Below are 11,208 nucleotides of genomic sequence, written 5' to 3' on the forward strand. Positions count from 1 at the left end.
CGACTTCAAGAACCATTCCAGAAAAATTAAGTTGTGTTGCTAAATCAAATTGGCTTTCAAATTGTGCCAGTTAAATTCTTTTGGGAGAAAATATAGAGAAATTTTCTTTGTATAAAAAATTCTGGGGTAAATTTTGTGTTTTGATTTCACAAAATTATAGCCGTAGAAAAATAACTGTTGGAGATGGGATAGCCACCGAATAAACCGCTAGCCGCCGAGTCCTTACCAAACTTAACTTTGTTATCATAGTTTGCCAGGCTACCTGGCATGGAATATGTTTGGATTTGCCACCCCATGAATCTATTCAGCGACTAGCTGCTAGATTACCACTTAGCAACATCATAGGACTTTGGAGGTTGTTTTGGGTGACGTGGACTGCTAATCTAGTTGCTAGATTAACAACCCATAAGACTAACCCTAGACGGATGAAACTGAAAAGGGTCAGGCCTTTATGGCTGCCTATATGAAAGAAGTTGGGCGTACTGGTAATGTCTCTATTGCTAATCAAAACACGGAGCTTGTTGAACCCAGGTGTTTCTAAAATTTAAGGGAAAGAGGAAAGCGGTCTGAGGAGAGATCTAGAATTCAGGATTCTCCTCCTTCTTCGAAAACCATAATCACAGCCTTCTTCCGGATGCTTTAAGAAACTAATATTGACAGAGATAGATTAGAGAGAATCAGTGATGCCGTAAAACTGAAATGGTTGAAGGCGATATGAATGAGGAAAACTCAAAAGCGGCAGAGATTAGAAGTTAAACTAAAGATTGTTGCATCTCCGGTTAGTAAATACTGCTATCTATCTCTCTATCCCATTTTTTTTTTATCTGAATTCTAGGGTTTTAATTCTTATTCTGTGATACAAACATCAGATCTATAATTCGATTATTAGGATTCCACTGAACAATTATCACTTGATATTCTATCTAAACTATAGCTGTTCCGATTTTTGTTCTATTGGTTTTAATGTGTGTTTGTGGTTTCTATAATTTGATTATTATCATTTGGTGGCATGTTATTATCCTGACTTGCAGTAATTCTAGCAATAAACACTGGTAGTCTTGGTGTTAGTTTGAAAAGTCATAGGGCTTTTCTTTTGTGTTATCTGAACAAAAATGAGAATTCTGTCGTGGAATTGTCAGGGTCTCGGCAACCCCATCACCAGGACAAGTTTGTGGAATGCTATTAGAGCTCAAAATCCTGATATTGTGTTCTTATGTGAAACCAAATGTGACTCTGCTAAGATGCATCAATATCTTAGAAGGTTCAGCTTCCCTAACAATTGGGTTCATTCTTGTGCTGGACTTTCTGGAGGTATAGCTCTTATGTGGAAGAGTGGTTTTAATTTTGAAATTGTCCAAAAATGCTGACAAAATGGTCAATGCCATTATCAGTTGCTAGTAAATCGGAGTTTCTTGCTACTTTTCTTTATGGTTCTACATACCATGAAGAGAAACTAGCACAATGGAAATATGTTAAAGAAATTGGAGAAAGAGTTGATCACCTATGGGATGTTATTGGATCAACTTTCTCTAATACAACTCTTCAGGAGTATCTGATATTAAGTTTGCTATTGATTACTCTGATTTGTCTGATCTGGGCTATGTGGGAACACAATTCACATGGTCAAATAGGCAAACTGTCAATGACATTATTCGAGCCAGACTTGATAGAGCCTCGTAAATGGCTTGTGGCTTCAACACTATGCTAATTCCTAAGGTCTTTCATTGACACTACAGGATCAGATCATATTCCAATCATTCTAGTCACTGATACTCAATCTCACCAAGACAAGAAGCCTTATAGATACTTTAAGTGCTGGTTTAGGAACCCTTATGTCATTGATGAGACGATTAAAAACTAATGAAAGACGATTAAAAACTCATGAGACGATTAAAAACTCTTATGTCATTGATGTTAGGGTCTCACCACCTTTTAAATTAACTAATAGGTTGAGAAATGTCAAACATGACTTTAAAAAATGGAGTGTGTATTTGGTAACATTCACAATAAGGTCAAATCTCTAGGGATTTAACTCCAAGATCTTAATAGTCTGTCTAATTCTTCACAGAACTCTGACACTGTTAGGCAAGTTGAAAAGAGAGCGTTGGCAAATAGTCGAAGAAGACTTTTATGCTCAAAAGTCCAGAGAGGAATATATTAAAAGTTATGATAAAGTCACTAACTTTTATCATACTTATATTAACAGAAGAAGGCATTTTAATCATATTTCTTCTCTTATAGAACATCTGGAAGACCTTTTATGATGCAGGAGCATTTTAGGATTATTATTTAGTTCGCTTTGTTTCTTAGCTTTTGTCCTATAGAGGGCGTTTTGGTCAGTCTAGTTGGATTACGTTACTTTCCTAGGGTTTCTTTGTAGTCTAAATAGTAGTTATCCTGACCTTTAGAAGGCAGACTTTATTATTGATTTAAGAAAATAATCGTTAGATTATCAATGAGTAAATTGGCTTCTATCCCTAGACTCAATTTATCAACGTCTTGCTGATTTCCTATCGTTCCTAGTAGTTTATGCCTGTTTGTTACTAGCCAGTCCGCATTATTTTAGTAAATCATTTCAGTTCCATAGGGACTACTTCTAATCCCATTCAGAACAAGGAGGTTCTCAATTGTTTAACCCCTTGTATCACCAGATAGGACAATGATAAGTTATTGAGTCCAATCACTCTGCAGGAAATCAGAGACACTATTAAACAAATGCCTTCATTGTCTGCTCCACGCCCTGATGGATTCCCACCAGGGTTCTATAAGCCAAACATGGACATTCTAGAAAACGATGTTTGGAACATGGTAAAACATTTCTCTCAAACCAAACATCTTCTCAAAGAAATGAACCACACATTTCTTTCTATAATTCCTAAAACTAATAATCCCACAACTCTTTGTGAATTCAGACCCATTTCCCTCTGTAATGCTAATGAAACCTATGCTAGGCAAATTGGTCTCTCCGTTTCAAGCTGCATATATCCCTAACAGACGTATAAAGGATAATGTAGTGATTGCCCATGAGCTGGTTCATTCTATGAAAATAATGAAAGATACGTGTGGAGCTATGGGTCTGAAACTCGACATGTCAGAGGCTTTTGTCAGTGTATTAGTACTCCTAATATTTCAATTTTGCTTAATGGTTCACCATGTAAGGAGATCCTCTATATCTCTTGATTATTCTCTGCATGGAGTCTTTCTCCAGATATATTCTTCATGCAGAAGCCTCACACCTTATTCGCGAAATCAAAGTCTGCAAAGAGGTCCCAAGCATTGCTGATTGCCTAGTTTTCTCTAAGGTTTCTCATTTTGAAATAATCTCAGGAGTCTTATCAAAGACTTCAGTCAATGTTGTGGTCAGATAATCAATTTTGAAAATTCAGGTTGTTTCTTTAGTAAAAAAGCACATCCTGATATCTGTGTTTCTCTTATTAGAACTTTAGGTGTTAAGAAAATCGAACTCAATGAAAAATACCTAGGTATCCCTCCCTTCTCTTCATCATAGGTCAAGAAATGATTCTTTCAATCATCTTGTGAATCATTTTGATAAGAAAGTGGCAAAATGGAAAGGAAAACAGCTCATCCAAGCTGGTAGGTCAGTTCTTGTTCATCATGTCCTAAAATCCTCTCCAATTTATCTCATGAATTACTTTTTTGATCCCTGATAATATTATTAATAAAATGGAGAAGTCCCATGGTGGGGAAAAAAGTCTCCTGGTGGCATTTACATGGAAGATTTGCACTAGCAAAGCTTCTGGTGGCTTAGGGTTCAGAAATCTTAAGCAATTCAATGTTGCTTCATTAGCTAAAGCTGCTTGGAGACTCATTGGTTCTCTAAATGAGCTTTGGGTTACAAATTGTAATGGTCGGATAAGGCTAGATTAGAAGACAAGTTCAGCATCTTTTCTTGCACTCTTGTAGTTCTGTATCATCGTTATTACTATCATCTGTTGATATCACATACCCTTTCGGCTCATTTTCAAGTACTGAATTGCTAATATATACTGAAATCAGAACTTATGAATGCAGGCTTAGTGTGAGCAAACACGGTTGGATCTTATTAAGAGAGCAAACAATGAGAACACCTCGGACATCAACAGCATCACCACCAGCAACAACAAATGACGAATCAGGATTCCGAGACGCAGAATCACTCTTCCGGACAAAACCAATCTCCGAAATCCGAACAATCGAGACCAAAACACAGAAAGAAATCGAGGAAAAGAAAGAAGAACTCCGTCAATTAGTCGGTAATCGTTATCGTGATCTAATTGATTCAGCTGATTCAATTGTATGTATGAAATCATCATGTCAATCCATATCATCAAACATTTCCATGATTGAGAATTACATTCATTCACTTTCAAATAACAATAATAATGATGATAATACCCCTAGGATGGTTCATAGTAATCCTGTTAGAGTAAGGGTGTATGGAATTGCTTGTAGGGTAAAATATTTAGTTGATACGCCGGAGAATATCTGGGGTTGTTTGGATGAATCTATGTTTTTAGAGGCATCTGGGAGGTACATTAGGGCGAAATTAGTACATGATTTGGTTGTCAGTAGTGAGAATAAGGAGTTTTTGAAGAATTTTCCGTTGGTAGGGCATCAATGGCAGATTGTTGAGAGTTTTAAAGGGCAGATATCTGCCAGAAGTAGAGAGAGATTGATGGATTGTGATTTGGGGATTGGGGCTTACGCTGATGCGTTGGGCGCGGTTGCGGTTATTGACGAGGTAGGGCCGGAGGAGGTGTTGAGGTTGTTTCTGGAGTCGAGGAAATCGTGGGTTTCAATGAAATTAGGGGGTTCGGGGGATGTGGTTTCGGTTTTTGGTGAAATTGTTAAGATAATTCAGGTTAGTTTAGGGCAGGTAGGAGAAATGTTTTTACAAGTGTTGAATGATATGCCGTTGTTTTATAAAACTATATTGGAGTCTCCACCTGGTTCGCAGTTGTTTGGCGGGTTGCCGAATCCGGAAGAGGAAGTGAAGCAGTGGAAATTACATAGGGAAAAGCTTGAATCTGTTATGCTGGTATTGGATAAGGAGTTGATTGCGAAAACTTGTTTGAATTGGTTGAAGACTTGTGGGGAAGAGACTGTTAGTAAAGTCAATGGGAGATACTTAATTGATAGTATTAGTAGTGGGGAAGAGTTGGCATCAGCTGAGAAGCTGATCAGAGAGTCGTTGGATAGCCGTAAGGTGTTGGAAGGGAGTTTGGAGTGGCTTAAGAGTGTTTTTGGATCTGAAATTGAATCTCCTTGGAACAGGATTCGTGAACTTGTCTTGGGAAATGATGAAGATCTTTGGGACGGTATCATTGAGGATGCTTTTGTTCGGAGGATGAAAGAGATTCTAGATTCCGGATTTAAGGATTTAAGTAGAGTTGTTAATGTAAGGGATTCGATCAGGGCAATTGTGCCGGTTCCTGGAGTAGGTCGCATTGATTTCATAACGTATTTAAACAGACCATCTACAGGTGGTGGAGTTTGGTTTTTGGAGCCAAATGTTAGAAAGACTGGTAAGGGATTGACATCTAGAGGGGCAACAGATGAAAATGACTTCCATAGTTGTCTGAACGCGTATTTCGGTCCAGAAGTTGGTCAGATTAGAGATGCAGTAGACAGCAGATGCCAGAAAATTCTTGAAGATTTTATGTGCTTCTTAGGGTCCCCCAGAGCTGCTTCAAGGTTGAGAGAGTTATCTTCTTATCTGCAGGATGAATGTTATGAAAGTTTATCAACTATTGTGGGAGAAATTGAAGAGGAACTTCGACACCTATCATCTTCGATAAAACATATCAAAGAGGACTCTGAACCAGCAGCTATATTGGTTGAAAGATCTCTATTCATCGGGCGTCTCTTATTTGCATTTCGAAATCACTCAAGCCACATACCGTTGATACTCTGTTCTCTAAGGTTATGGGTGAATGCCACAAGCTCTATGATGTTTGATAAGGGAACATCGTCCCGCCCTGTGAACTCGAGGATTTCCCTTGATTCTCCCATGCGTGATAGCCCCAGAAGGCAAAGTCTGAATGGCATTAGAAGGCAATCTTCGTCGACGTCAGCTGCCTTGTCTGGAGTGATTGACAGTGCCAGTCCAAAGCTTGATTTACTTAGCACGAAATTCCGAGATATATGCATCTGGGCTCACAGTTTGTGGATAACTTGGGTATCCGATGAATTATCTGCCATTCTATCAAAGGAGATCAATAATGACGATGCATTGTCATTGACATCTTCCTCGAGGGTAAGTGAAGTTTTCTCTGTATTTAATTATACTCCCATTTTACTCCTATCAGAAGAGTTTAATGCAGTATGTCCTTGTTGGTTTTAGCTGGAAAATCCTTTATTTTGATCTGTCCAAATAGTTACCCATTCTTGTTAAGAGTGGATAAAAAACAATGAGGTGTGGTGGTAGAGCTTATCAACATTGTCCCTCATTGTTGACGATATCTTTCTTATATTTTTTGGATTTTGGTTTTGTGTTCTTTTCAATGATGTTTATGTACTATTTTGACTATTGTGCAGAGCTGGGAGGAAACTGTCATTAAACAAGAGAATTCCAGTGAGGGTCCTGTGGAGATGAAGATAGAACTTCCTTCCATGCCTTCACTTTATCTTACATCTTTCTTATACCAAGCTAGTGAAGAGGTTCATAGAATTGGAGGGCACGTCCTTGACAAATTAATTCTGCAGAAATTTGCTCTGGGTCTTTTGGAAAGGGTAAATATGCGCTCCTTATGTCTTAGTTTAATTCTTATACATAATCACTACATGCCGTCTTATTATGAAATTTTACTTACTATATCAGTAATGTCTGTGTATTTGGAAGTAATTTCATTCACCTGTGAGTAGCAGGTTTCTGTTTGAACATTTGGTCACTGATCTACTTAATTTGGTTGAATCTTGCTTGATATTATTTCTTCTTGTATATGTATAAACATAGAAACCAGAAAATTCTATATGTCGATATGATTTAGATAATTACCAGTTGACTTCTTTAAGATAGACTGGAAAGCCTATGAAATCAGAGCAGTAGGATATATGTACCATAATGATGGACTGTAAGAATTGCTTAATCATACAGGGTTACTTTTTCTCTTGGAAACATCTCAGCTTGTTCATTATATTGAGAGATCTGTTGTTTTTAACCTTCAACAATCTAAACGCCGCTTTCCAAATTTGCGAAATTTTGTAGGTGCTGGGTATATATGGCAGCTTTCTTTCTACCTTAGATGCTCGCAGTCCTAAGGTGACTGAAAGAGGAGTGCTGCAAATTCTATTAGATTTAAGATTCGTTTTTGATGTTTTATCTGGGGGTGACTTGAACATGAACGATGAGTTATCTAAAACTCCCAAGTCCAAGCTCTCTATGAAAAGTCAGGTGCAAAAACAGGACTCTTCTGTCAGTAGAAAGCGCATTCTGGAATTGACAAGTAGTCTCTCACAAAGGCTGGATCCTATAGATTGGCAAACGTAAGTATTTTCAGTTCCGAATGAACTTATTTTGAAGTGACCATCCTACCTGTTGGGGTATTTACCATGGAGGTCAATTGGATCAAGAGTGATTCAGTGATCTCATTGTATCAGTAGAAGTTAGCGAATGTTCCAATTGTGCCAACTCTTGTAGATGCAGGGGAATATTCAGTCCGTCTAGTTCTAAGTTTTAGATTCATGTAGCCCTTTTAAATTCTAATCTCAGTTTCGTATAGTTTTATATTCTTGCATTAGATTATCTGAGTTGAATTCTTTTATTTTTGGACAAGACAGGTATGAGTCTTATCTCTGGGAGAATGAGAAACAGGCATACCTACGGCATGCTGTCCTCTTTGGTTTCTTTGTGCAGCTTAATCGAATGTACACTGACACCCAGCGGAAATTGCCTAGCAATTCTGAATCAAACATCATTAGGTGTTCCATAGTCCCACGTTTCAAATACCTTCCAATCAGGTTGGTGTTACATTGTCTTACATTAGTTCCATTTTTTCATAGTTGTTTAATGGCTGATCAAGAATACAATAGAATTTGGGACAAACTTCACGATACTCTTTTTCAATTTTCAGTTTGATGGCTTGAGCCTTTTAAGCACTATTTTTTATTTTGATGTTGAAGTCTCTGTTTGCACATCTGTGTACTAATTTGCACGTTTTGGTATGCAGTGCTCCAGCATTGTCTTCGAGGGGGACAGCTAAATCAGCTCTTCCAAGTTCCACTGAAGATATATCTTCCAGAAGCTCCTGGAAAAGCTATCCGAGTGGAGACAGCTCACCAATACTCGACTATGACGATACTTCTAGCTTTGGAGTTGCCAACCCTTTATTTAGGTCTTTCATGCAGGTATTGTGGTTTCTTGTTTGCATAAGTACAGCTCTAATGGGAAATGTGGTTGTGTCGTCATGATGGTAAATGGATGGCCAATTGTGCTTGGGATGAAAAAATATGATGAGTGGGAAGCATGAGCTGATCAGCTGTCATTCTATACCCTAGTTTATTTCTTAAACACTAATTTCGCATAATAGCATCTGCTAAGGCTCCTCAATGTACATGTAGGAATAGCATCACATATTTGAAGATATGGGTGAAAACAACAATTTGTTCTTGTTAACATGTTCTGATCATGGACTTCAATGCAGCAAAACCATGTTATTACAGCAGAAGAAATCGCCAAGAAATAGAAAGCGTTTTAAAATTTATAAGTTTCGTTAATGAAGAAATTATCTGTAGTTACTAGTTTAGTGTAGGGAATGAGTTTTGTAGCTCTTATGAAGTTTGTTTGATATCTTGTTTTACAGATCGGAACTTATATGTCTACCTGCATGCAAATAATGCCCTGCTTTCGTGCTTTTCTTTTAACATGAATGTGTACCTTCTTCTTTTAAATGTACAGGTCGGCACTAGATTTGGTGAGAGCACACTGAAACTGGGGTCCATGCTTACAGATGGACAAGTAGGAAGGCTAAAGGACAAATCAGCAGCAGCCATGTCGACATTCGGTGACATGTTACCAGTCCAGGCAGCGGGCCTTCTATCTTCTCTTAGTGTCAGGTCGACTGACCTTTGATCACCAAACAGTATTTATTTCATTTTTTGAAGATTTCTACAACATATTGGAGGTAACAAATTTCTTCCTTCTCATCATCTGGGTTTTTCCCCCATCCTTTTTGCAAATCAAGTTTTTCAGGAACAGTAAAGAAAAACCACAATCATATTCAATGTACAGTGTAGTTGATGTATTATCGGAATGATACTTGACACACTTCTGCGTCTTTTCTGTACTATTTTGTGTTTTTTACATTCATGGTCCGTTAAGGTTAGAGACTATTATGTATTCAAAGAGCTACATATATCCAGCAGAAATTTTTATATACAGTCTATAAACTCATCTTAGCTTCATAGCTTGATTAAGATGCATTTTCACTTTGAACACTTGCACAAAGTATAACAGTTCATAACATAGTACATTAGGAAATTACTGGATCTGACAATTACAGTAGTAGCTTCATGAAAAACTACTGGACTGGAAGAGCAGGTTATATGGGTTCATGGTGCATTGCAGTCCTGGCATCACTGCAGATTCCTGTACTTGTTTTCAGTTCAGTTACTTTCTGTGCATGACGACTCACAAAGAGGAGTGTGACTTTGCGCACCCAATTTACTCATGGCGTCAAATCCTTGTGCCTCCTCTAAGGTAATCAGAAAGATCTTTCTCATTGCATCATTCATATTTTATCCTAGCACTAGGAACTAAAGTCTAGAGTTGTGAGTTAGGGTTCACGTCTCTGCTATACCAGTTCATATTGATATCTTGGAATCCCAGCTGCTAAATATTGTTCACCTCTTAACTTGAGCAAAGTGCAAACACTATCCTCATCCTAGTTATTAGGAATCCATGAATCGCCATGTTTGTGCCAGTTGCAGATGTTGAATCCTTGTTTCTAATTTAGTGATTTGGCCAGAATTTTCGAACTATTGAAACAGAAGGGTGGGTGAGCTGCCAATGGTTGACAACTCCAAATAAAGGAGATTGATGGATAAACAAATCAAGTCAAAAGCCGCTTAAAGTTGACTCTTTACTAGTACAGATGATTATGATGTTAAATTCGTGCATATTAGTGAAAATGACAGTTTAATGAAATTAGAGCAAGTAAGAGTTAGAAAACACTTCTTGTTCATGTTCACAGTTCGTTTATTGCATTCATTTTACTTCCAAGTATACTGTTCGTGCTTCATAGGCGAAGACGACTGAAATTTTTGTGGCATGATAAATTATGTTTGGACTTCGGTGTCTACACGCTGCAATAACGAAACAACTGTATACTTTATTTATGACAATATTTTATGGTCTATTCAGGCTGACCGTAGCTCCATTACATAACAATTGCATACAAAACCATACCTTATTATTGAAAAAGGAAAACAACATTGGCTACATAATCATATAATCCGGAGAGAAAATGTTGCAGGAGCATCAGATTCTTTTCTCCGGTCTCCCTTTATTTCCCAGCAAAGCATCATTGACTTCAATTGATTCTGCAAATGCGTAGTGTATTTAGCATAATAGTCATGTACAGCAAATTCCTGATTTTGTGTGTAAAATTTACAAATAGTAGCATATGTTAACTAGCTGATAAGGTCTATGACTTACGTATTGCAATCAATGTTTTTGGAGATAGGGTAAGAGAGAGGAACACCGCATTTGGTAGGGAGTCCACTGGCTGCATCTTCCTTTATGTTCTGGTATTTATTAGCTGCATCTTTAACACAGCTGCAAGCTTGGCGCTTTTCGTCGGTGGTAGTTGCCATCCCTTTGATTTGCTTAACTCCATCACAACATGCTGGAACTGGCTGAGAGGCACTGCCAACCAAGTATGGCATGCACTGCACAAGGGACTTATCAACATCGGTGCAGGTAAAGGCTTGGCTTGGTTGAACCATCAATTGAACCATGGCTAGAACCACAACAACACAAACATATACCTTCATCATCTTTCTTTACTAGAACTTGCTTATATATTTGTGTTTGTATCTTCACTGTCTCGATTTTGTTGTGTGCTTATTGGAAAAGAGCTTGGGGGTATATATAGTATTCGAATCGATTAGCATGTACAAATAATGCGAACCAATTTAAGTTAGCTTTGGTATGATCAGTTACAGGCTTTTGGCTTATTGTAGCTTAAATTGTCATTTAGTTTCTTGAAA

At 37.8% G+C, this 11,208-nt stretch overlaps 2 protein-coding genes across 6 annotated transcripts; one reads left to right on the plus strand and one right to left on the minus strand.

The window, feature by feature from the left end:
* Positions 1–543: 543 nt before the first annotated feature.
* Positions 544–11,208, plus strand: LOC113300415 (conserved oligomeric Golgi complex subunit 1-like). Of its 5 annotated transcripts, XM_026549645.1 has the most exons (9): positions 544–778; positions 4,033–6,256; positions 6,538–6,732; positions 7,208–7,485; positions 7,780–7,959; positions 8,169–8,346; positions 8,897–9,122; positions 9,539–9,697; positions 10,683–11,156. In XM_026549645.1, exons 2-7 carry the CDS (start codon positions 4,079–4,081, stop codon positions 9,068–9,070), a joined length of 3,183 nt encoding a protein of 1,060 aa, XP_026405430.1. In that variant the 5' UTR covers positions 544–778; positions 4,033–4,078; the 3' UTR covers positions 9,071–9,122; positions 9,539–9,697; positions 10,683–11,156. The 5 variants fall into 5 exon arrangements, with proteins under 5 accessions (XP_026405430.1, XP_026405432.1, XP_026405429.1 ...); XM_026549647.1 differs by having other exon boundaries at positions 4,018–6,256; positions 8,897–9,697; positions 10,683–11,208; XM_026549644.1 differs by having other exon boundaries at positions 8,897–9,697; positions 10,679–11,156.
* LOC113296602 (non-specific lipid-transfer protein A-like) lies at positions 10,530–10,956 on the minus strand. The gene is made up of 2 exons (XM_026544903.1): positions 10,655–10,956; positions 10,530–10,539 (listed from the first exon to the last, which is right to left on the minus strand). Exons 1-2 carry the CDS (start codon positions 10,954–10,956, stop codon positions 10,530–10,532), a joined length of 312 nt encoding a protein of 103 aa, XP_026400688.1.

Source organism: Papaver somniferum, chromosome 7, assembly GCF_003573695.1.
Source record: "Papaver somniferum cultivar HN1 chromosome 7, ASM357369v1, whole genome shotgun sequence".
NCBI lineage: Eukaryota > Viridiplantae > Streptophyta > Magnoliopsida > Ranunculales > Papaveraceae > Papaver > Papaver somniferum.

Excerpts from the sequence above, each read along its gene's own strand:
- LOC113300415 (XM_026549647.1), top strand. The coding sequence starts at position 4,079 with ATGAGAACACCTCGGACATCAACAGCATCACCACCAGCAACAACAAAT. Across the intron at positions 7,486-7,779 it reads GATCCTATAGATTGGCAAAC|GTATGAGTCTTATCTCTGGG; the intron begins GTAAGTATTTTC and ends TGGACAAGACAG. Across the intron at positions 8,347-8,896 it reads TATTTAGGTCTTTCATGCAG|GTCGGCACTAGATTTGGTGA; the intron begins GTATTGTGGTTT and ends TTAAATGTACAG.
- LOC113296602 (XM_026544903.1), bottom strand. The coding sequence starts at position 10,956 with ATGGTTCAATTGATGGTTCAACCAAGCCAAGCCTTTACCTGCACCGAT.